This window comes from Ceratotherium simum, chromosome 6 (assembly GCF_057802395.1).
Source record: "Ceratotherium simum simum isolate JZ-2026a chromosome 6, ASM5780239v1, whole genome shotgun sequence".
In the NCBI taxonomy this organism is placed as follows: domain Eukaryota; kingdom Metazoa; phylum Chordata; class Mammalia; order Perissodactyla; family Rhinocerotidae; genus Ceratotherium; species Ceratotherium simum.
The window spans coordinates 17,212,271-17,236,383 of NC_141905.1; the positions used below are offsets into that span (position 1 = coordinate 17,212,271).

The following is a 24,113-nucleotide window of genomic DNA, read 5'->3' on the forward strand; positions in this document are numbered from 1 at the left end:
GGACGCTGCCACAGCATGGCTTGATAAGCAGTGCATAGGTCCGCGCCCCAGATCTGAACCTGCGAACCCTGGGCCGCCGAAGCAGAGCGAGCGAACTTAACCACTATGCCACCGGGCCGGCCCCCTGGTACCTGCTTTTGATGTTAAAATAACAGCTAGTCATAAATCCTAATTCATTTATGGATGAAGCAGGAAAATTGCAAGGAGTAGAGGAAGCAAACTATCCTAAATTCTATTCACATATCACTTCCAATGTAACCATTTGTCTTCACGAGGATGAGGAGGGGCAGCTGGTTGTTCTCACACTGGGTCTACTCTGTCTATCAAAGAAGCATGTTGTTACATGTCGAGATAAGTGACAAGGACTTCAGCTTTCAAATGCTCATGTTTCAAGAGTAATTATGTCACTGGAAATTTTCTGACTGATCAATTTGTAATACTATCACATAAAATACTGAATTCTTATTCATTCAGTTTCATGTACTTATTGAGTAGCTATCATGTTTCTGGTATTATGTTTGGTGTGTAGGATATAAAATACACTCTCGCCGTTTTGGAGGTAGTGTAGCAGAGTGCACAGCTTTGAGTCAGCTCTGCTGCTCTTCTGTTGTGTGACACTGGGGCAAGTTACTTAACCTCTCCCACTCTCCATCTCCTCATCCGTAAAATGAAAAAAATAATAGCACTTCATTTATGAGTTGTTTTGAAGATTAAATCCAATAATATATATACAGATATTACCATGTTTTATTTATAGTAAGTATGATAAGTAATGTTAGCCATTATTACTACTAAAATTCAAAGTCTGGAGAATACAGAAGTACGATTAGAGGCTTTGGGAATGGCTTCTCAGAGATACCCTGTAATTTGGGTCTTCACTGAGGAGTTGGAGATGGCTAGTCACTCAATAAGCATTTCCTTTTTTTTTTTTTTTGTGAGGAAGATCAGCCCTGAGCTAACATCCATGCCAATCCTCCTCTTTTTGCTGAGGAAGACTGGCTCCGGGATAACATCTGTGCCTATCTTCCTCTACTTTATATGGGATGCTGCCACAGCATGGCCTGACAAGCGGTGCGTCGGTGCGCGCCCAGGATCTGAACCCAGGCTGCCAGCAGTGGAGCGCGCACACTTAATCGCAACACCCCAGGGCCGGCCCCTAATAAGCATTTCTTTCTTTCTTTTTTTTTTTTTTTTGTGAGGAAGATCAGCCCTGAGCTAACATCTGCCAATCCTCCTCTTTTTTTTCTTTTGCTGAGGAAGACTGGCCCCGGGCTAACATTCGTGCCCATCTTCCTCCACTTTATATGGGACGCTGTCACAGCATGGCTTGCCAAGCGGTGCGTTGGTGCGCGCCTGGGATCCGAACCAGCGAACCCCGGGTTGCCGCAGCGGAGCGCGCACACAACCGCCTGCGCCCCTAATAAGCATTTCTTGAGCGTGATATAGCTAGTGGTGCAGGTACTGGGATTAGTGTGATAAAAGACAGAGCTCCACACCGGTGCCCAGCCCTCAAATTGCTCACGGGAGGAGGGAGTGGGTAGAGAAGTGAACCTGTAGTTACAACACAGTGTGACAAATGCTGTGTTAGTGATATGCTGGGATGGTTTGGGAATTTGGAAGAGGGTCACCTAACTTAGGGAGGGTGAGTGTTAGTGGTGGTGGGAGTGAGGTATTAAGAAACGGCTTTCTGGAAAGATGACATTTGAACTGTGTCTTGAAAGGAAAAGAACTAGTGAGGTGGAGTAGAGGTAAGGGCTTGCAAGAAGATGGAAGGGCTTTTGAAAAAACAAAGCGAGAATACATGGCATGTCTTAGGGACTTCAAAATCCAGGGGTCTATGGGGTATGAGGAGGATGGGGCTGGAGAAGTGGACACAGTCACCTCACGAGGCACCTTGGATGTCATGCTAAGAAATTCAAACACTATTCTGAGGGCTGTGGGTAGCCGATAGATTAATTTTAGGAAGACCATCCTGGTAGCAATATGGAGTGTGTATTGGAATGGAGACCGAATCAGGCAGGAGGTTACTGCTGCTGTCTTAGTAAGAAATGAGAAAAGTCTAAAACTAAGGTATTAGTGGGAGAAAGAGAGGAGGGGACACCAAGAGATTTAGAAAGTTTCATGGATAGATTTGAGGAGTGATTGTATGTGGGAATCAAAGAAGAGGGTAGGAAGTCTATTTGCTCCTAGCTTTTTTGACTTGGGCAACTGAGTGATTGACAGCCATTCTCCTAAATAGGAAATACCCGGGAAGAAGTACATGGGTGGGGAGTGACAACAGGGAAAAAGGACAGGGAAGGAGGATAATGAAGTTAAACTTGTAAAAGTAGAGATTGAGAATGATGCCCTGAATGATACTCAAATGGAGACATCTGGTAGGCAGTTGGATGGATGGGTTTGGAGCTGGAGAGAGATCTGGGCTGGGGATTTTTTTCATCATTAGTGTGTAAATTGTAGTCGAATCTATAGTTTTAATGAAGTTATTCATGGGAAATTTATAAAGTGAGAAGAACAGAGGTCTGAAGAGAGAAGTCTGGAAACATCAATATGAACAGGTCAGGAAGAGGAAGAAGAGTCTTTCTCCAAAGAGATAAGAAGAAACAGCTGGGGAAGTAGGGAAAAGAAAAAACGGGAAGAAGCTATATGACGAAAACAGAGGAAGATAGTGTTTCATGAAGAGGAAACTCTCATCAGAGTCAAATAGGATAAGGACGAAAAAGGGCAGTTTTGCAATTAGGAGACCACTGCCCACTTTAGTGAGTCAGGAAAGTGGTAGTTATGGGAAATATTCAGGCAGAGAAAATAACTAGTGCAAATGTGGGAAAAGAGAAGAGTTCCATGGTGCTAAAACGCAGGGCAGAGTAGGGGAATTAGGTTACAAGGCTGGTTGGCTTTCACCAGATCCTAGGAAGCCTTCAGTGCCTGCTCTACCATTAGTCTTTATTCTGTAGGGAACAGAGAATAAATATACAGGCCAACTCATTATTATTTTCTTAATAAGTCTTTTTAAAATTGAGGTAAAGCCTACACACAGTGAAATGTATAGATCTTAAGGGTTCAATTCAAGGAGTTGTGACAAATGTGAAACCTGTGTAACCATCACCCTAATCAAGATCAAATATTTTCCTCACCTCAGAAAGTTCCCTTGTGCCCTCTTTTAGTCAATCTTCACTCCCTGTAGGCAACTACTGTTCCTATTTTTATACAACAGATTACTTTTGTCTGTTCTTGAATTTCATATAAATGTAATGATGCAGTATGTAAACTTTGTGTCTCTGGCTTCTTTTGTTCAACATAGTGTTTCTGAGATTTACGCACGTTGTTGCATAGATTACAATTAGTTAGATCACAATAGATCACAATTGGTTTATCCATTCTTCTACTCATGGGCATTTGGGTTGTTATGAGCTTTTGATTATAATGCCCAATGTTGACAAAAACATTCCTGTGCAAGCATTTTTGTTTGAATAAATTTTCATTTATTTTAGGCAAATATCTAGGTGTGGAACTGTCAAATCATAAAGTAGGTATAGTTTAACATTATGAGAAACAGTTTTCCAAAGTGATTGTACCATTTACACACCCACTAGTAAGGTATGGGAGTTCCAATTTTTCCACATCCTTGGGCCTTGTCATTTGGTTTTTTCAGTCTTTTTAATTTTAGCCATTCTAATGAATGTGAAGCAGTGTGTCTTTGAAGGTTTAATTTGCATTTCTCTAATGACTAATGACATTGAACCTTTTCAGATGCTTACGTTTGCATACTTCCATTTGTTAAGTGTCTGCTCAAGACTTCTGCCCATTTTTGTCTGATAGATACATGAAGAATATATGTTGAGAAAAACTGATATTTAATGGCACATTATATGTCGAAGGCAACTGATATTTACTGACACATTCTAAATGGACTTACAATAGAACTATTTATGCATTCTGTCAATGGAAAAATGACCAAAATACAGAAAAAAATCTTGCATATATGATATCAGATAACTTTAAATCATATAAACCCAAAAATATAAAAATTAATTTTAGATTATATAAAAATAACCTTAAATTTAAATAATTTTAAATTACACCTTATCTATTATGTTCATTACACGTCAAGCTCTTTGAGGGTGGGATTGTGTCTTCTCCATTCACTAAGGGAGAGATCTTTATGGTTATAACGAGGCAAAAGAAACTCATGTCACTGATTCAGTTTGCCTGGGATTGAGCCCGGAACCAGCCCAGTATGGTGTATGCTAACCTGAGGTTTTCTGTTTCTGTATTCAGCAGTAGGTGCTAAATACAGAAACAGAATATACAGACACAGACTATTTTTGAGATTGCATGTGGGAGCACAAGCATCGTGCAGAAAGATCCGCATGCTAGAATCAGCTTGGGCATTTGTCTGCAAGCGCTGGTGTGGGCATTTTGTTTTCAGCCCTAACTCTCTTGTGTTTTCCTTATTTATTTTCTATGCAGATGTCCGGAACCCACTTCAGACCCGTTGTGTCAGTCTCTTTGAGAGTGGTGCCAGCCTGCGCTTTTTCGAAAATAAGCTTCTAGGTGATTGTGAAGTCACCTTCTACGTGTACCTCTGGCCCACGCTCACAGGCACTCCTGACTGATTTAGGGCCCTGGGGCAGACCGATCTCCAATTAGGAATAGATGGAGTTGATGTAGGTACTACATTAACATTTAGTGAGGGCCTCCTTTCTTTTAAAAAATAGTAAGGGACAGGGGCGAGGCGGATCAGATTCCTGGCAGAGCTGGTGGAACGTGGCCAAAGCGCACAGAGTTGGATTAGGGCCGGTGGAAAACCCTCATCCCTGCAGGCGCGCGCCCGGGCCGGCCGCGCACGCGCACGCACTCGCGCACGCCGGCGCCTTCCTGCGGGCGCTTGGTGTCGGCGGCGCGCGCGGCAAATGGAGTGGGTGCTCGCGGAAGCGTTGCTCTCGCAGAGCCGGGACCCCCGGGTCCTGCTTGGGACGCTGTGCCGCGGGGAGGCGTCCGCGGAGCGCGTAGAGACGCTGCGCTTTCTTCTGCAGCGACTCGAGGACGAGGGGGCGCGCGGCGGGGGCGCGAGCGCGCTCCGGGAGGCGGCGCGCGAGGTCGCCGCCGGGTACCTGGTGCCGCTGCTGCGGGGCCTGCGCGGGTGTCCCGCGGGCGGCTCGGACCCCCGCCCGCCGGCCCGCCACCGCCGGCGCGTGCTGAGGGCGGCGGGCGCGGCCCTGCGCTGTTGCGCCCGCCTCGCTGGGGGCCCGCAGCTGGCTGCCGCCCTGGCGGAGGAGGCGCTGGGCGACCTGCTCGCCGTGTGGCCGGCGTCGGGCGCCGAGGCGGCCGTGGAGGTGCTGGCGGCCGTCGGGCCCTGCCTGCGGCCGTGTGAGGACGGGCCGCTGCTGGAGCGGGTGGCGCAGGCCGCCCTCGCTGTGGCGCTGGACGGGGACGAGGCCGGGCCCGCCGAGGACGCGGCGGCGCTGGTGGCCGGGCGGCTGCTGCCGGCGCTGGGCCAGTGCGGGGGGGCGGCGCTGCGGGCCGTGTGGGGCGGGCTGGTGGAGCCCGGGACGCCCTCGGGGCCGGGCCGCGTTGGGCGGAGACTGCTGGTGCTGAGCGCCCTGGCCGAGAAGCTGCTGCCCGAGCCCGGCGCCGACTGCGCCCCCCGCGCGCGCGAGGCGGGCCCGGACGCGCGGCGTTGCTGGCAGTTCTGGAGGACGGTGCAGGCGGGGCTGGCCCGCGCCGAGGATGCTCTGACGCGCAAGCGAGCGCGCTACCTGCTGCAGAGGGCGGTGGAGGTGTCGGCGGAGCTGGGGGCCGACTGCACCTGCGCCCCGCAGGAAAGAAACGGTACTTGCTGCTTTGTCCCCCGGCCCACCCTACTTTGGCTTTCTGGGAGGGAGGCCTCCTCGTTCTGAAAACCAGCTCCTCGGGGTCGTCTCCGCGATCCATACAGAATTTGGTTATTCCCATGGTCCTATAGAGCCTGAAAACCTTGGGAACCTCATCTCAAGGGTGTTCTTCGAAGTGACACAAATCACTATAGCTGAGAAGAGTCTGCATTTCCTAACTTTTTTGACCCAGAACAGGGTGAAATACTGCGTGCGTGGAATAATTTAGGAATATACTGAGCCCACGCAGGACTTTACAGACCAAATTTTCACTTTATCGTGGTAGGTCTATTCTAATAGAAAAGAAGGATTAGCTTCTCTCAAATTAGAAGAAAAAATTACTTACCTGTACTGACCAATGAATTGAGTCTTGAGTGTTAGAATTCTGTCATAGAAGCCATACATTCTTTTGAAATTTCTCTTGGTAGTTCTCTTAGGAGCAGGATTTACTAATATTTGGTAAACACATAGTCCTTAAGTTAAACTTTTGAGGGTGCTTTTGCCATTGATTTAATAGAGTCAGATTTTAAATTTTTTTTTTTTTTTTTTTACATTTTGAGCCTGTGCTTCCTACTACAGAACAAGAGTAGATGAAATAGGAAGGCCTTCCTTCAAGTTGGTGTGTTACTATTGATTGGTGAAAGTACACTTCAGTCATCTTAAATTCATGCTTCAGTCATCTTAAATTCATTTTTGAGCTATCCAAGTCCAAAATGGACTGATTCAAAATTAATAGATAGAAAATTTTTACTTTTTCAACCCTATCTGCCTATTCATTACTGGTAAAGGAGTTTTGTTTGGCTGAAGTTGTGAGTAGATTATAGATTTTCATATAACTTTAAAACATTAGATAGTAAATATTTTAGCAGTCCACAAATGGATAATCATCCAATGAGAGTTATCCCTGGAAAACGTTTAAAAAATTATCAAAGTTAAACTCATTTATTTTAAAGAGTCAGTCATTCTGCAGAGTTTTAAACATAAGCGATAGTCCTCCCCTCCCCGATTTCCTCCATTTCAGAAAACAAACACTTTTACTTCTTTTAGCTGATTATTTTGGCATTTACCCCTCTATCTTGAAATAATCTAGTTATTATGCAAAATCCATTGTCATGATTATAATTTTGGTTAAAGGTGAGTTCAGCATTTACAAAATTAAGACTGAGAATACTGTTCACAGGTGATCTATGTAGTAAACTATGATTATTTTTTCCTTCCTGCAAGTTTTTCCTAGAATTATGTCATTTTAAAATGTTTGGTTCTCTGTATACTTATCCCTGATTCAGCCTCAAATTCTTAGCTAGTTGCCTAAATATTTACTGTACAGAGTCAGATCATCAGGTATTTTATAAATTTTCCTGAAGAAGTCTCTCCTAGAGCCCTTTTACAAGCTCAGCCTGGTGCACAACTAGCATTCTTAGATCTGTCTGCCTTCACCATCACCCTGGGAGTTCCCTTCACCTGAGTCTTGTGTTGGAGCTGTTGTTTCCTGGTGTTTCTGTCTTCCTCTTTTTTCGTTACTCACTTGTTTTGGTGTAGTGCATTTTCCAAGAGTTTCCTGAGATAAAATTTTTTAAGACTTTGCATGTCTGATGATTCCATCAAAGGATCCTTTATGTCTGATATATTTTATTTCTATCATTTCCATCTGACTTTAAGTTTTCATCTCCTGAAAATCCCCATCTGTTCATGCATATTGTCTACCTTTTCCACTAGATCCTTTAACATATTAATCACAGTTATGCACAAGTCTATACCTGGACCATCTTTGTTTGTTTTTGTCTTCTGTTTTTTCTCTTGACAATGTGGTCATTTTTTTCAGTAGAGTCTAAAGTAAATATTTGTGCCTGGAGATAGGCATTCCTCTTCTGTTAGGCTATTAGTGTTGGGAGTTGAGTCACTCTGTAGTTGAGCTGGATTTGGATTTTGTTGTTGCTGTAGTTGTGGATCATTGCTACCTTATGTTTAGTGTGAAGCCTGGCGTACCTAAAGGTTTTTCTCAGTGTTACAATTTTTCTCAAGCCCTTGATGCCAGTGCCCCAGATGAGGTTCTTCCTCCATGCCTTTGCAGGGGTAGACTGCTGATGTTTGTTACTTGGTGCGAGGCTTGAGATAGGGGTGGAGGGAGGAGGGGGGATTTTTCATTTCTTCTACTCCACCTTCCTCTTTGGGCCCTGTGTGCCTAAACCTCAGGGTTCAAGCTTTTTTGCCATCTCTTCTCTCTCTCCTGTGGTACATAACCTCTGCTTCCTACTCAGTGAAGGATTAGAATTTTCTTGCCCTCTCCTGTGGTGGCTGCATTCTGCTCGTATCTGTGGTAGGTCTTAAGTGCTAGTTTCCTGCCCTCCGCCAGTAGCTGCAGACCTGCTTTCTATCAGTGCAGGACACTGGGCATGAGAGGGTTTCCTCACGTCAGTGCAGGATGGGAGGGGAGCAGGTTTTCTATCCATCCCCTAGAGGCAGCCAACTCTTGCTGGTATCAAGGCAGGGACAAGGGTGGGGGTGTGGGAGGGTTTCCTCCAGTTGGGGGCAGACAGCTATGGCCACCTGTCAGAGAAGGGTCCAGGGTGTAGGCAGGCTTGGCAGTTGATCAGCACCGTGTCCTCTTGTAGGGCGGGGATGGGCTTCTCCAGTTAGTTCTGCTGCCCTCTCAAACCTAGGCCGGCCCTCAAACCTAGGTGATCTCTGCCCTGCCCACAGTCTTTCTTGAGAGCACCTGGGGGAGGCCTGAGGAGAAAAGCTGGTGAGTGGGTGTGGACTCCTTTGGGGTTCCCTGGGTTTCTAAGCTGTCAAGCAAACCCACACTTGGCCTTTAAAAACTTGTCAAAATTTCATTGTTTTTTTTAACTGCTTTTTTGGTGACCACTTCTTCCTTCTGTGCTTTGTCAGAGCTGGAACAGTTTGTGTCTCCCCTCTATTCTTAGAGAGGCTTTCTGCCCTTGGAATTCAGATCACCCAGTTGCATTGTGACCTTAGCTCTAAAAAGTTTAGGATTTTGTAGATTATCCAGCTTTTTCTCTTTGTTAGTATGGCAGTAATGTTCTCTTGTGGCTTTCTACACCCCCAGAGGAAGCTGAGACCAAGCAGGTCTAAATGCCTTTATTTTGCCCTCACATTTGATGGATGGTTTGACTGGGGGTAGAATTCTAGCTTGGAAAACACTTCCGTTCAAAATTTTGAAGGCATCGAACTGTTGTCTTAAAAGCTAGAGCTTCCATTGTTGCTGTTGAGAAGGCTGAAACCATTCTAAATCATGTTTATTTATATGTGATCTGTTTCTTCTCCATGCAAATTTGTAGGGTCTGTGTCCTGAGCATTCTGGAAGTTCACAGTTTTGGCACGGGTCTGTTTTCATCCTTGTGCTGGGCACTTGGTGGACCTATTCAATCTGGAAATCATGTTCTTCGGTTCTAGAAACTTTTCTTGAATTACTTTGATTTCCTCCCTTCCTTTTTGCCTTCTGTTCTCTTTTTGGATATTGAACCTCCTAGACTGGTCATCAAAGCATCTTTTCTCTCCTATTTTCTATGATTTTGTCTTTTTGCTCTACTTCCTGAGTGATTTCCTCAACTTTATTTCCAGTCCTTTCTTTGAGTTTCTTGTTTTTGCTATCAAATTTTTATTCTCATGAGATCTTTTTTGTTCTTGGAATGTCTCCTTTTTAATAGTATCTTGTTGTTATAACTGCATTATCTTTTCTTATCTCCCTTTAAGATATTCTAAAAAAGAAAAAGAAAACTTTCTTCCTGCCTAGTTTTGTTTTCTCCAAATTTCCTCTTGTTGCTGTTGTTATCTTGATGTTTGATGTAGAGGTTTTCCCACGTGTCTGGTGATCAATTAGATACCTGTTTATATTTAGGGATATGGAACCAAAAATCAGGTTTAAAGCTCTGAGCACATGAATGGTGCTTGTTGACTGTGAACTTCACTGTAAGGTGATCTGGCCAAGCCATTTATTGGTAATCTCTGATGTAAGTATTTTCAGGTCTTGCCTTTTGGGCTGGCCAGATTCCATGGAGATCTTCCAGTCTTCTGCTGGATAGTGAAGGCCTGGTTAGCATTCTGGGACCTGAGGGGCCAAGATAGTGGTGGGGGCAGGTAGAAGGGGCTCTCAGCACCCAGGGTGCATATGTGTTCACTTAATCCCCGTTTTCATATGGCACTCACCCCTGACCTCAGCTGGGTTCAGTGGGTCTCAATCCAGAAACCCACTATTTTACCTTCTCCAGAGAATAAGTTCAAGTCTTTCCTGTTCGGAGCACAGGAAAGGGCATCTGGGGATCTGACTGTTTCTTAAACACACTGAACAAATTCTTTTTAGCCTCACTTTTCACCTCCACTTACAGAAGTAACTTTTGCTGCCGATTCCTTAGGTTTGGGGGGATTTTGCAGTGTAAATCAAATTTTTTCTTGGCTTTCCCTGTGCCAACTTAATAATATTCACTTTTCTTGAGTCTGCTTTGTTTTCATCTGATTTTCAGATTCTAAATTTCATTGCTGTTGTCTGCTCCCCTGTTTTCACCATTCTTCTGGGGTTTTGCCTTTTAAAAAATCCTTTATTGATAGAGTGAGGTTCTTAGGGAGAGAAAGTAGAGTCTATTTGTCAAATCTGTCATTTTTACCCAGAACTCCAAAACAATAATCTTAATTTTTTAGAAAAAAATCCCCTTTTGAGATTTTTGTTAGCCCAAGCCTCCTCTCTAGGCTTTGATGCAGGGGCACCCTCCATTATTAGAGATTACAACATTTGGTAATAGCGGTATAATTTTAAGAACTACTATTGTTAAGAAACTTATGAAATTTGCAAAAGGAAGAACTAATTTTCTTTTTTAAACCATATCAGGCCCAAGTCTGTTTTGGTGGTCAGAGAAGAGAAAAGATGAGCTTCTAAAGTTCTGGGAAAATTATATTTTAATTATGGAAACTCTAGAAGGAAATCAGGTGAGTGTTTTCATATTTTAACAAATCCTACATAGATGCAGTTTTTTTCTAAACGTTCTGTGAAAGCAGTGCAACAAGACCAACTTGGATATAGCATAATGGAACACAGGTGTACTTTGTGTTCTGGCATAAATGCAGTTTAAAATTGAATGTTGGGCCGGCCCCATGGCTTAGCAGTTAAGTGCGTGCGTTCCGCTACTGGCGGCCCGAGTTCGGATCCTGGGCGCACACCGACACACTGCTTCTCCAGCCATGCTGAGGCCGCGTCCCACATACAGCAACTAGAAGGATGTGCAGCTATGACATGCAACTATCTACTGGGGCTTTGGGGGGAAAAAAAAAAGAGGAGGAGGATTGGCAATAGATGTTAGCTCAGAGCCGGTCTTGCTCAGCAAAAAAGAGGAGCATTAACATGGATGTTAGCTCAGGGCTGATCTTCCTCACCAAAAAAAAATAAATAAATAAAAATAAAAAATAAAAAAATAAAATTGAATATAAACTCAGGAAATTAAAGAATACCTTCACTTGACTTAAATTATCATTCAAAGAATTTAGTCTTATTTGATTTCCCTTCCCCATTCACTTCTAAAGTGTTAAGTTTTTAGTTTCTCCATGTTATGAATAATCTCCAAAGAAATACACACTTTTAGGAGAATTTTACTTAAAGCAATTCTGAGGTAAATTATTATTAAGTAAATAATTGCCCTTTAATTTTGTAGGTTTTCTTTTCTCTTTTTAGTTTTTATATCTGTGCAAACCTGGTCCTGAGAATGGAAACTTGAAAAATCATTTTCAGTTGACTTGGAATTTGTTTTTGTAGAATCATGGAATTTTTAAATTGAGAGGAATCTCTTAAGATTACCTAATCTTGTTCAGTAGTTCTCAAACTTTAACGTTCATTAGAATTGCCCAGATGGCTTGTTAAAAGATAAATTTCTGGGTCTGGTCCCCAGAGTTCCTTCTTCAGTAGGTCTGGGGTGGGATCTGAGAATTCAGATATTTTACGAATTCCCAGGTGATGCCTAAGCTGCTGTTCTGGGACCGTGCTTGGAGAACCCCTGGTGAAGGAGGTCCCAGTCTGTAAGCTGCAGACCACTGAGAAGCAGGCTGTCTGTGGAGTCATTGTGAGGTGTCAATCCAAATGTGCACCAAGCATTGTTTGTAGACTGAAATAAAGAGCTAGTCATATGTGCTAAATATATATGATGCAAGGATGAGGAATAAAGAAAAAGCATTTCTAAATTCAAATAAACTTTTATGATTTTCCTTAATCAATAGATCCCTAAGACTCCCAGTATTTATTTAGAAATGGTGATTTGCCTAAATTTTGAAGGATATATAAATTAGACTCTGTAGCAGAGGTGTCTGCAACATAGTCTAAGTAGTATGAAGAACGTTGAACTCTGAACTGGCTCTACTTCTAAATGTGTGGCCTTGCACAACTTGAGTAACTAGAGAAAATATTTCAGTATTTTTTCCTCTTTGTAATATATTAGTATTATTAGCCCTACCTATTTCCCAGGATGGTTGAGAATTATATGACATAATTTATTATATTTACTATATAAATATAACATTACTATGACTGTAGTCTAGGTTATATTCATTAGCTTTGCCACACTCAGTCTTACATACCTGAATTTATATGATACCTGAATTTATATGATTTAAAAACTGAAAGAATCAGGCACCTTCTGCATGTTTTCTATATGAGTGGGGAACAGAAAGGCCACTGTTATATAAATAGATGAAAGTTCTTTTAAATTTTTAAAGGTGAATTTTAATTTCATATGGTTTTTGCTTTTGTTTTCAGATACATGTTATAAAGCCAGTTTTACCAAAGCTAAACAGTCTGTTTGAATATGCAGTGTCAGAGGAAAATGGTAATGGTCACTTTTATTTTGATATAACATTTATAGTTTTATCCCCTTGATTTATAACTAACTCTTGTTCATTGTAGAAAATTTGGAAAAACCATAAAAGTGTAAAGAAGAAAATAGGAATCTGCTGCCAGCAAGAGAACAGCTGCTAACATTCCAGATCCATAACTTCTGGATTTATTGTTCATAGTGTTTTTTCTCACTTAGCGGTATATCCAAATGCATTTACCTATAGCCTTAAAACGTCTTTGAGAACATAATTTTAAATGGCTACAGAGTGTTCTATAGTTTAGAGGTAGGGTTAATTTTCTAAACTTTTGTTTATGGAACATTCCAAACATTGACAGAAGGAGAAGAGTATGTATGACAAACCCCATCACTCGACTTCCACAGTGATCAGCTCGTGGCCAGCCTGTTTCTTATATCATATGCACCCTCTCCTCCTGCCTTCCCACCAAAAGATTTAGAAGCACGTGCCTAGACAGCATATCATTTCATCTGTAACTATTTCAGTATAGATCCTTAAAAGATAAGCACTCTTTGGTAATGTTTTAATAATGGTACATTCTACATTTTTAATAATAGCAGCTTTGTTTGAATATATATTTTAACTGCTTTCCACTTTTATTCTCTTAATACATCTGTTTCACTGTTTGTTAGAGTTACTTTTTTTTGGTTTCAGTTATTGTTCTGTATCTTGGAAGAGAAAGTTCCAAGATATAATTTTAAATATAGTTTTTCAGCCCTTAAGCAGAGCATATGAGAGCTTTTTAAGAGAAATAAAATGAAGCTGGAGCTTCCTAAAGTTATTTTATGAAATTAAGTTTAGATCAATAAAACAGCTAAACACAGGCTAACAGTGTTTTGTAATTCATATGAATGATAAAATGCTATATCGTTGTGTTTACACGTGAGAATTAACCTAGGTAAATGGGTTTTAGTGCTTACTCTAGATAATTACAACTTTAATAGTCTGATCTGTTAGGGATTGAGCTTTATTCAGCTGATTGCTATAGTTTTCTGATACACTTGGGATTTTTCAAACACCATAAGAATCTATAGTCCCACCTGGGGCTAGAATTTAATTGAATCCTATTGTGACTTCACTTATGCGTTTACTATTAAAATGATTCTCTGATTACCACATTTTGCCCACAGCTCTTGACAAACCAAATCAAATAGCAGTGACAGATTTTGAGAAATTACTATTGCCAAAGAACTGAACAAGCATCTTGGTGTAAATTACAAATAATGGACCAATTTATTTATAGAATGCCATGAATTAACAATGCTGAATATATTTTTTTCTAATAGAATTAAAGGATATTTCAAAAGATTTTAATCTCTAAGGTACATATTTATTTCATTTATTGTTTTTTCACTCATTTATATTTTTACTTAATAGATGCATAGTGTCCAATATTTCTAAGCGCTGGGGATGAAGTGGTGAGACAGGTGTACTATTTTTCACTTGACTTTTGTCTGTTTTCCATGAAAAAATAGTTCTGATTACAAATTCTATGAAGGCAACAAAGAAGGGGCTGAAATGGAGTCGACAGTGAGTGGGGCCGTACCTTAGAGAGGATAGTCAGGGAAGGCCTGCCTCAGGAATGACGTCGAAGCTCAGGGTTGAGGAGTCAGCACCGTGTGCAGACACCCTGAGGTGGGAACGCTCAGTGGGGTGGAAGATCAGAGGACCAGTGTGGCGCAGCGTGGTGGGCGTGGGAGGGTGGGTGAGATTGGAGCAGTTGTCAGAGTCAGCGCATACCTTGTTCGGATTTTATTCTAAGAGGTATGAGAAGCCATTCAAGGGTTTTAAGCAGAGGGGGGACAGTTTCAGATGTCTGTATGAAAAATGAATTGAAGTAGGATGAAGAAAGAATTGGTTGAAATCACCCCAAATTTAAAGTTCCAATCTACATGCATGGGATAGTATTTAATTTTTGTACACTGTAGCAGCTATAACATTTGCTTGCAGTCTTTCTAAGTGAAACTCTCTGAATATGGAATACTGAATACCGAAGTTATTTTGGTTGTTCAGTTATTAAATACCCTTGGGTGTGATTAAAAACAAACTCACTTTTCCGGGACCGGCCTGGTGGCGTGGTGGTTAAGTTCTCGAGCTCCGCTTCTGTGGCATCTGGGGGTTGGCTGGTTCCATCAGGCACAGACCCATGCACCGCTCATTACGCCGCCCTGTGGCAGCATCCCATATACAGAATGGAGGAAGATGGGCACAGATGTTAGCTCAAGGCTAATCTCCTTCAGCAAAGAGAGGAAGATTGGCAACGGATGTTAGCTTAGGGCCAATCTTCCTCACACACACACACACACACACACACACACACACACAAAAACCACAAACTCACTTTTGTAGTGTTATAATGAAGTTAATGTGTCTGTGTGTATGTGTGTTTATTTATGACGATATAGTCTATGTGGAGGAACATAATGTGAGAATCAAATGTCAACATTACATGTTTATTTCCATAGGACATTGGCTCTTTCACCCATCCTGGCATATATGTATTTATAAAAGAATGTTTGAAAGTGAAAATAAAATCCTCACCAAAGAAGGTGTTATCCATTTTTTGGAGCTGTATGAAGCAAAGGTTCTTCCATTTTCACTGGAACTTTCTGAGGTAAGGACAGACTTTCCTTTCCCTCGCTCCCTTTGTTAAAGGATGAGAGGTAAAGGCATTTGTTGTATCATATGTGATCTTCAAAAAAAATATACTGAGACTCCATCATAATGGCATGTAACATTTTATAGATTTGCCTCAGATTCTATTTCTCTAAACCTAGCCATCATATTTGGAAAAGCTTACTATAATATAGTCAACAAGCTTCCTACATCATTACCATTATGAAAAAGTAGTTCTTTGGTATCAGTATTCTAAATAATGTAAGTCAAGAGTATGGAAACTGGTGTAGAAGCTTGTTAGTGATGCTATGTCCACAGCTGTGAATCCCTGAACTATTGCTATTTGTTTAGTGATGCTCCTCCCCTGGTTTGAGTCAATGAATTATTGTCATTTACTATATTAAGCACAGATTGCCTTTTGAGCTATATTTATTATCATCTGTACTTCCATTCATCAGAAATCACACAAAGCAAAGAGACTGAGAATTATAGCAGTGATTTTAAGTTTTATATTGTAGTGCCATATGAATTACATGATCACTTAGGTGTAGTAATTTACCTCTTAGTTAGAGGTAACCTAAGTAAACTTCCCTAATTGTCTGACTACATGCTATATGTTTTGATATGCATCGTTTTTCTACATTCTCCTATCCTTCCTGCACTTCCTGTGAGCTTGTTTTTTTGACCAATATCTAGTAATATATGTATTTATTTTGGTGAAGAAGATTGTCCCTGAGCTAACATCTGTGCCAATCTTCCTCTATTTTGTGTGTGGGACGCCGCCACAGCATGGCTTGACGAGTGGTCTGTAGGTCTGCGCCTGGGATCCGAACCTGCGAACCGCATGCTGCCTAAGCGGAACACACGGACTTAACCACAGTGCCACCAGGCCGACCCCTAGTAATATTTTTGAAGATAGAATTTTACCCCCTTTATCTTCCAGGCATAGGGACTTAAATTTTCTCGAGTGTAGTTTTGTTTTTCCTTTGTTACTACCTTTATTTTTCACTATGTGCTCCTCCTTCGGGTTCCTTTCTTCCTTCTTGACCCAACATGAACTCTCTTAGTATTCCACAAGTTTTTATCAGGTGGGAAGATTCTCTGCTTATTTTGTCATTCTGCTGGAATTAAGGTACCCTCCAAGACTATCATAAACTAAGCTACGGTGTTAAGAGATGGGCTTTGCTTATAATAGCTCTTCTGCAGCCCTGTGTAAGATGTGCAGTTAGGGCAAGCTGACTTTTCAAAACTACATTTACAACTTAACATCAAATACTTTTTTCTTTTAGTTTATTATTGGACCATTAATGGATGCACTTTCAGAGAGCTCTCTATATAGCAGGTAAACAAATGTGATGTTATTTAGCAGCAATGCAGTAATATGTATTTGGTGTATAGATTTAACATGTTTATGAAATATGACCAGGTTGTTTAATGCATTTTGTACATAATATATGCTGCCTAATAGACATTCAACTTCTTATCACGTAGTCCCTTTTATGTTTGGATTCTTCTTGCCTTTCTTCTATTAGTTGTATCAAGTGTTCCTTCTTCCTTTCTTTTCTTGTTTTCCTTCCTACCTTGAACCCTTCCATTCTTGGGCTTTGGAGAATATATCTTGTATAGTTTACTTTCTTCCCCTTACTCCTGATTTCTGCTCTGTTGGAAACTTTAGTGACTTTGGCTAACCAACACTTGCAACTTTGTTTTCCTTTTTCTTTTAACTGTTAATTTTGACTTATAGAAAAGTTGTGAGAATAATACAAAGAATTCCTATTTACCTTTCACCCACATTCCCCAGATGTTAATGTTTTACCACATTTGCTTAATTGTTGTCTCCTTCCCTGTGTGTGTACATCTGTTTCTTAGCTCTATCTGATGAGCGGACTTACCCATCTGTATCTGTTTCAGTGTCCATCCATCTATCCATCCAATTAAAACTGTGAGTTCACACCAGTACATCCAGCTCCAGTCCAGGCCCACAGGGTTCATTCTAACTTTTCCACTTTCCATATCTGACAGAGCAGCCATTCTCCATAACATGTTACTTACTTGCTGCCTTTAACTTTTGAAAAGGTTGACAGTGAGAAGAGTTTGTCAGTATTGGGCCTTAGCCTAATTGTTTTTGAGCATTATCTGTACTCTTGAATTATATCGTCAAAAATTTCCCCTGCTTTTGAAATTGTTATCTTTCTAATATTGATTAACTAAATTTATGCTTGTAAGTCTTCTGTTTGGTATATCTCTAAGCAGGAAAAAACCTCCCACCACCAATTTCTTTAAAATTTTTAAATTAGTCTGTGCTAAGTTTTATTAATATTTAGTTCTATTTAATATCGAAAGCATAGCAGTGCTTGATTTGCCAATTACTTTTTCAAATAACTCATTACTACTGAATAGTTTTCTGAAGCAATTAGACAGCTGGAGAGCAGTAAAACCAACTTGGTGCTTTCTAAAAGAGTTGACAAACACATTTATTATGAAATGCCTTCAGTTTTCTAGCACTCTAATGTGTTCAATTAACAGATAGTGTTCCTGCCAGAAGCATATAGCAGGAAAAAAAGTGACTTTAGTAGATGTTAACAATTAAATGATCTTGTAAAAGTAGTTTATTACAAATATATGTCTTCCTATGAATGTTATTTCTTTTATTTAATACCTAAAAATTTAAAACCATTGGAGTATATGTTGGAAACAATTAAATATAATTTAAAATGATCATTTTTAGACTTTTTTAATGATACTGTTTAGCAAGATTCATATATGTGTGTCAGGGAAAGTATCATAAAAAGGAAATCTCTGCCTACTTAGTACAGTATGTTACTCACTCATGTCCTTTTTTTAGAAGATCCTGATGTTTTTGTAATCGGAAGCATCCTCAAAATATTACTGAAAAAGAAAATGCACGTTCAGAAAAACATGATGGTCTTATTGTTTTGTTGTTGAAAGACTTTTGGGCCATAGTCCATTTAGTTTCAGTATACTTATTTGTAAGTAGATTTTAAACATTTATTTTTTCCCCCTCTTTGTCTGTAGGTCCCCAGGCCAGCCGATAGGAAGTGGTTCTCCATTGGGATTGAAATTACAGAAGTTTTTAGTCACGTATATTTCTCTTCTTCCAGAGGAAATAAAGAGTATGTGTCAGTAAAGAGTTTATTTAACATTTTATTTGCTTAAAATTTTTTTTTATTTTTAGTATATTGGTTATAAGCACCATCCTATGATTGTTATAATCAGTATTATCAAAATAGTTTCTTTTTTCCAGGATATGCAGATTTTATCAGAATTCTACAAGTGTCCATTGTATTTGAGTACACACTTTTGCCTTTGTACATGACACATTACCAGTATTGGCATGAGTAGCATGGAAGCAATTTTAGAATGTGTGTTGCAGTTTGCCGTCTTTTCTAATTGTCTCTATTCACTTTCAAAAATTAGTAAAAAAGAAGAAAACCCGGGTTAGGAAAAAGTTGTAAACAGAATATCCATTGTGGCAAAGTTGTACCTTTATAGATATTGACTTAGAAAGATAAAAAAGAAAAATACACTTGCTTTATGTAAGACCTTGTGTCCTAGAAATATCTTACTTCTTCAGATTGGGTTTTTATTTTTTTTGTCTTAAGTTGATAAGCAAAGCACAAAACCAGTGTTGTTTGGTTTGCTGAGCAGCAGAAGGAATTACTCTACTTTCTAAGTCCTTTTTACACTCCTGGCTTTGTGACTTATAAAGTGACCCTGGGTATAAAATATATATTTTTTTCTTTTGTGTTTAATCTGCAAATAGGGTGAAATGATAACCAATGGCAATATTTATTCAAAAGTCAGGAAAGAAAGGAAAAAGATGGTCTGTGTATTGTGACTTTAGATTTGTAGAAAATTGATTGTTTTGATTACTTTAAAAAATTAGTTAATGGAGGAGATAACTGTCAGAGCCATTCTTCAGTTTCCTGGAATTTGGGAATTTAAACAGTAAGGGGATTAATTTGCCGACCATGTTGGCCCATCCCAGTGGGTTGGCCTGGCACAGTGTGAGTGAGGTGATAGTGGACAGCGCCCCCTAGAGGTGAGTGCCTGGTGTTTGTGGCCTGGGACCAGGCACCTAGTGGACACTTGTAAATGTGCTGAATGAATGTGAAATGGAAGCCTGGCTGATGCCATCTTCCTTGTGTCATGAGTGAGGTGTTAGGAGAATGATGGAAACTTAATTAGTCCAACAGAAGAGACATCAAGTAAAATGTTTACTCATAGTTTTTATTTAGTGGTTTCTTCAGTCAACTATTTACAATGAATATTTTTAGTATATCTAGTTTTTTGCTAGGTGCTTTGGAAGATATAAATGCATGTAATACCCTTTCAAGAGCTTGCAAGGATTTCTTAAAAGTCATTCTACAGTTATGATCTGAGGAAACAGACATTTTCACTAACTGCATGACTTGAGGGTCCTTAAGAAATCACACATTAGCAGAGAAGGCAGAACAGAGACCATCCTTTGGTATCTCAAGATAGAAAAGTAAATTACAGTGATTACATCCAGGGTAGGTAAGAAATAGCCTATAAGAAAGATCTAATGTTAATTTCTGCAGATACCAGAGGCCAGTTACCATCAGTATTTCTTATCCTGTTTTTCTTTAACATCTGCAACAGAAGAATGGCTTCTAACAGTAAAAAAATTTATCTTTTGCCTTAACTTTTTTGTTTTTAATATCCTTCATGGTTATCAGAATCTCTACAGTATAGTAGAATACTTATCTTACTAAATAGAAATGAAGTTGAAATAACATTGATTTTTTTCAACAGCTTTGTTGAGATATAATTCACATACTATAAAATTCACCCTTTTAAAGTGTTCAATTCAGTGGTTTTTAGTATATTCATAAAGTTGTACAATCATCACCACTATCTAATTCCAGAATATTTTCCTCACTCCCAAAAAGAAACTCCATGCCTATTAGCAATCACTTCTCATTTTCCCTTTTCACTAGCTCCTGTCAGCCACTAATCTGCTTTCTGTCTATATAGATTTGCTTATTCTAGACATTTAATATAAATGGAATCTTATACTATGTGGCCTTTTATTTTGTGTCTGGCTTTTTTCATTTAGCATAATGTTTTTAAGATTCATTCATGTTGTGGCATGTATCGCTATTTCAGTCCATTTTGTGGCTGAATAATATTTACTGTATAACACATTTTATTTATCCATTCATCAGTTGTAGACATTTGGATTATTTCCACTTTTGACCATTACGAATAACGCTGCTATGAATATTCATGTACAAGTTTTTGCGTGAACATACGCTTTCAGTTTTCTTGAGTACATACCCAGGAGTGGAATTGTTTGGTCATATGGTAACTCTCTGTTTAACTTTTAGAGGAGCTACCAAACTGTTTTCCACGCTAGCCACACCACTTACATTCCTGCCATCAATGTATGAGGGTTCCAGTTTCTTCACATCCTTGCCAACACTTCTTATTGTCTGTCCTTTTGATTACAGCCATCTTAGTGGGTGTGAAGTTCTGTCTCATGATGATTTTGATTTTTTTGCATTTCCCTACCTAATGAGTAATGATGTTGAGCATCTTTTCATGTGCTTATTGGCAACAATGATATTTTAAAACTTTTACTTTTAGGTAGTTTCCTATTAAAGTTTATTCAGAAGATGACAAGTAGACATTGGTGTGCTGTTCCCATTTTATTTCTGTCTAAGGCTTTGGCAAATGTCCCAAGATGTAAAGCCCTGGGAATAGAAGGGCTTCTTGCTCTCAGGTAATTTACTCTCTGTATGTTCACATGTGGTTATTTGCTGTAACTTTCCATCAGTAAATTTTGTTTTCCCCTCTGCTTTAATGTATAAGTGAGTGATTTTTATTAATAGTAGCATTGGGATTTTTGAGCTCTTAATTTTATATAAAAAAAGTAAATTTTAAAAAATGTATTATTCATATATTGAACTTATTTTCTTTTATGAATTAGTAATTTAAATGTGTCATAATACACGCTATTGGATTTTGACCACTTTAAAATAGTCTGGTAAGTTTTTTTTATTACATTGATATGTAGAAAACTAGAGATAAAATATCAAACAGTAATATTGATTATAGAGTATTTCCAAAAATGTAAAATTCTTACTTTAAAAGTATCTTCATTTATAGTCTTGTTATTTTTAAAAGAGATTTGTTTCATATTAAAATTGAGCTCTACTAGAGGCCTTAATGGAAAAGAATAGCTTAGAAATTCTAGTGACAGTGACTTTCTGCATTAGAAATTGTAGATATAAATCAGCTTGTCAATAATTACAAATTATCAGCATTGTCTTTGGGAACATGGAAATGCATTTTTCGTTTTTCGATGTCAGGGACGTTCTTCAGTGTACTATGATCACACACCAGATTCTATTGAGAGGGGCGGCTCAGTGCTACCTTCTTCAGACAGCTATGAATTTGGTAGATGTGGTAAGTTTATCTTTTTTACTGGAGGTAGTTCAAGTTACAAGTCTGTCTTTGTGAGTGGGTGTACAAAAAAGAGTTAACATAGCAGGTTTGTGATGCTGTCATTAGAAAGCCCTGCTTATAAGGTAGGTGCTTGGCTGTCATCCAAGAACTTGGATTTTGGGAGGGTTCCCACTGTCCTAAGTAATGAGAGTGGCTCACTGTGCCTGAGGTGTTTATACAAACAGGGTGGTTTATACTGAACACCTGCTTTCCTTCTGGGAGTCCAGAGTTTTGGTAGGTGTCTATGTGTCTATGTGACCAGCTCCCAGTAAAAAAAAAATCCTGGGCACTAAGTCTCTAATGAGCTTCCCCTGGTACACAGCACTTTACGTGCTGCTGGTGGAACTGAGTACATCCTGGGTGACTCCACTGGGAGAGGACTTTCAGAAGCTTTCACCTGGTTTCCTTTACTTTTTCCACATGTCTCCAGTAGATTGACTTTCAAGAAATATACACTATCTTTATTCTGTGTTTTTTCCAGAGCCCCAATAATACTATTGCTGAGAACAGGGGTCAGCAAACTTTTTCCGTGAGGGGCCGGATTACTATATACTTTAGGCTTTTCAAGTCATATAGTCTCTGTCACAACTACTCAAAAGCAGCTATAGACAGTTTATAAATAAATGGGCATGGCTGTGTTCTAATAAAACTTTATTTACAGAACAAGCTATGAGTGCTTTAGCCAGCCTCTGGCCTAGAGCAAGATAACTTAATTCAGGATGTACAACTTAAGGGGATGAAAAGACTCAGGTGGTTTTCTTAAGGCAGGGGTCATTTTTGTGGCTTTGAAAAGAAAGAATCACTTCTGATTTAAGTAATAAGTAATTGCTTATAGAATGTTTTTATTCTTGCTTTTAGATTGTGACCAGCTTGTCTCTAAGATAGTAACCGTGATTTTAAGGAAAATAGATTTATAAAATCATCATCATTTTATACAATATGTTGGCTGTTTGTAATCTATAGCTTCATTTTAAAAGTTGAATAATATTTTCTTTTTAAAAAGTAACTTTTTTTAATATGCTACTTTAAATAATATACTAGATTGATTTTGCAGTGATTTTATTTTATTCAGTTAAAATTTTTAAAATGAATAATTTTTTGAAACTGCCCTGCCCCCTTGCCCCTAGGAGAAAGTGTCACTTTCTGACGTCTCAACTTTTCTCATGTCTCTGAGACAAGAGGAGTCCTTAGGACGAGGAACTTCATTGTGGACTGAGGTGAGAATTAAAATAATTTAATAATAAGGTCTTTGAAAACTTTATAAAAAATTGTTTTCTAATTGAATTCATTACCAGCCATTTATGTAAAATATAATGATTGCTTTATTATCTATCAACAGAGACTTTTTAGTGTATATATATATATATATTTTTTTTTTGGTGAGGAAGATGGGCCCTGAGCTAACATCTGTGCCAATCTTCCTCTATTTTGTGTGTGGGATGCCACATGGCTTGTTGAGCATGAGCAGTGTGTAGGTCCATGCCCAGGATCCTAACCTGTGAATCCCGGGCCGCTGAAGCGGAGCGTGTGAACTTAACCACTGGGCTGGCCCTTCACAGAGATTTTTTAAAATTGTATATTTGCTTTGAGTGGACCTAACTAATAATGCTGCTAAGATTCTTATGGAGAAAGGGGAGACAGGAAAACGTGTGGAATAGAGACAGACCTATTTAGAAGAGAAGATAGTGCTAGTGGATAGATCTTGATTCTGGATGAGATGTATTAGGAATAATGATGACGTTAGACTCAAAAACAGGAACACAATCCTCCTCTTTCTCTTTTTTCTGTCAGTTAATGGCCCTTTCATCTACCCAGTTGCCCATGCTTGACGTTTCAGTAATTCATAATTCTTCCTGACTTTATGCATCTGATTCATCATAAAATCCTAAATGCCTTTTCTCCAGCCATTGCTCTAGTAGAGACCCTCCACTAGTGCTCCTCCACTGTGATGACTTCTTTCTTGTTGATAACTGTCTCTGACCTTGCTGCCTCAGCCTCACCCGCCGTGTCAGAGCCTTAAACTCCAATTATGGTCTAACGATGCCGCCCTTCTCCATGGGGCTCTTCAGTGGTCCACTTCTCCTCCTTTGGGTTTTGTTTCAAACCATGTGACTCAATTCATTCTACTGATTTTCACTCTTATCCATTATATACTTGGTTGAATTCTAATCTGTATCCTCTATAGGTTATATATTTTTTGAAGACGGGAATCATTTTTCTTTTATTTTGTATTTCTCCAGTGCCTAAGAGATCACTGTGGCTAGGGATGTGATTATTTCTTTTAGA

General features: G+C 39.6%; 1 protein-coding gene across 5 annotated transcripts in view; it reads left to right on the forward strand.

Annotated features, from left to right (window-relative positions):
* Positions 1-4,909: 4,909 nt before the first annotated feature.
* TARBP1 (tRNA guanosine 2 -O-methyltransferase TARBP1) overlaps positions 4,910-24,113 on the forward strand; it is an 88,386-nt gene continuing 69,182 nt past the window's right edge. For all 5 annotated transcript variants that reach the window (XM_087431929.1, XM_087431931.1, XM_087431932.1 and 2 more), the window contains exons 1-9: positions 4,910-5,829; positions 10,714-10,811; positions 12,625-12,694; positions 15,185-15,333; positions 16,625-16,677; positions 18,372-18,469; positions 20,967-21,102; positions 21,692-21,788; positions 22,955-23,044. In XM_087431929.1, the coding sequence (XP_087288055.1) occupies positions 4,911-5,829; positions 10,714-10,811; positions 12,625-12,694; positions 15,185-15,333; positions 16,625-16,677; positions 18,372-18,469; positions 20,967-21,102; positions 21,692-21,788; positions 22,955-23,044 (1,710 nt within the window). In that variant the 5' untranslated portion in view covers position 4,910. The remainder of the gene's footprint in view (positions 5,830-10,713; positions 10,812-12,624; positions 12,695-15,184; positions 15,334-16,624; positions 16,678-18,371; positions 18,470-20,966; positions 21,103-21,691; positions 21,789-22,954; positions 23,045-24,113) is intronic.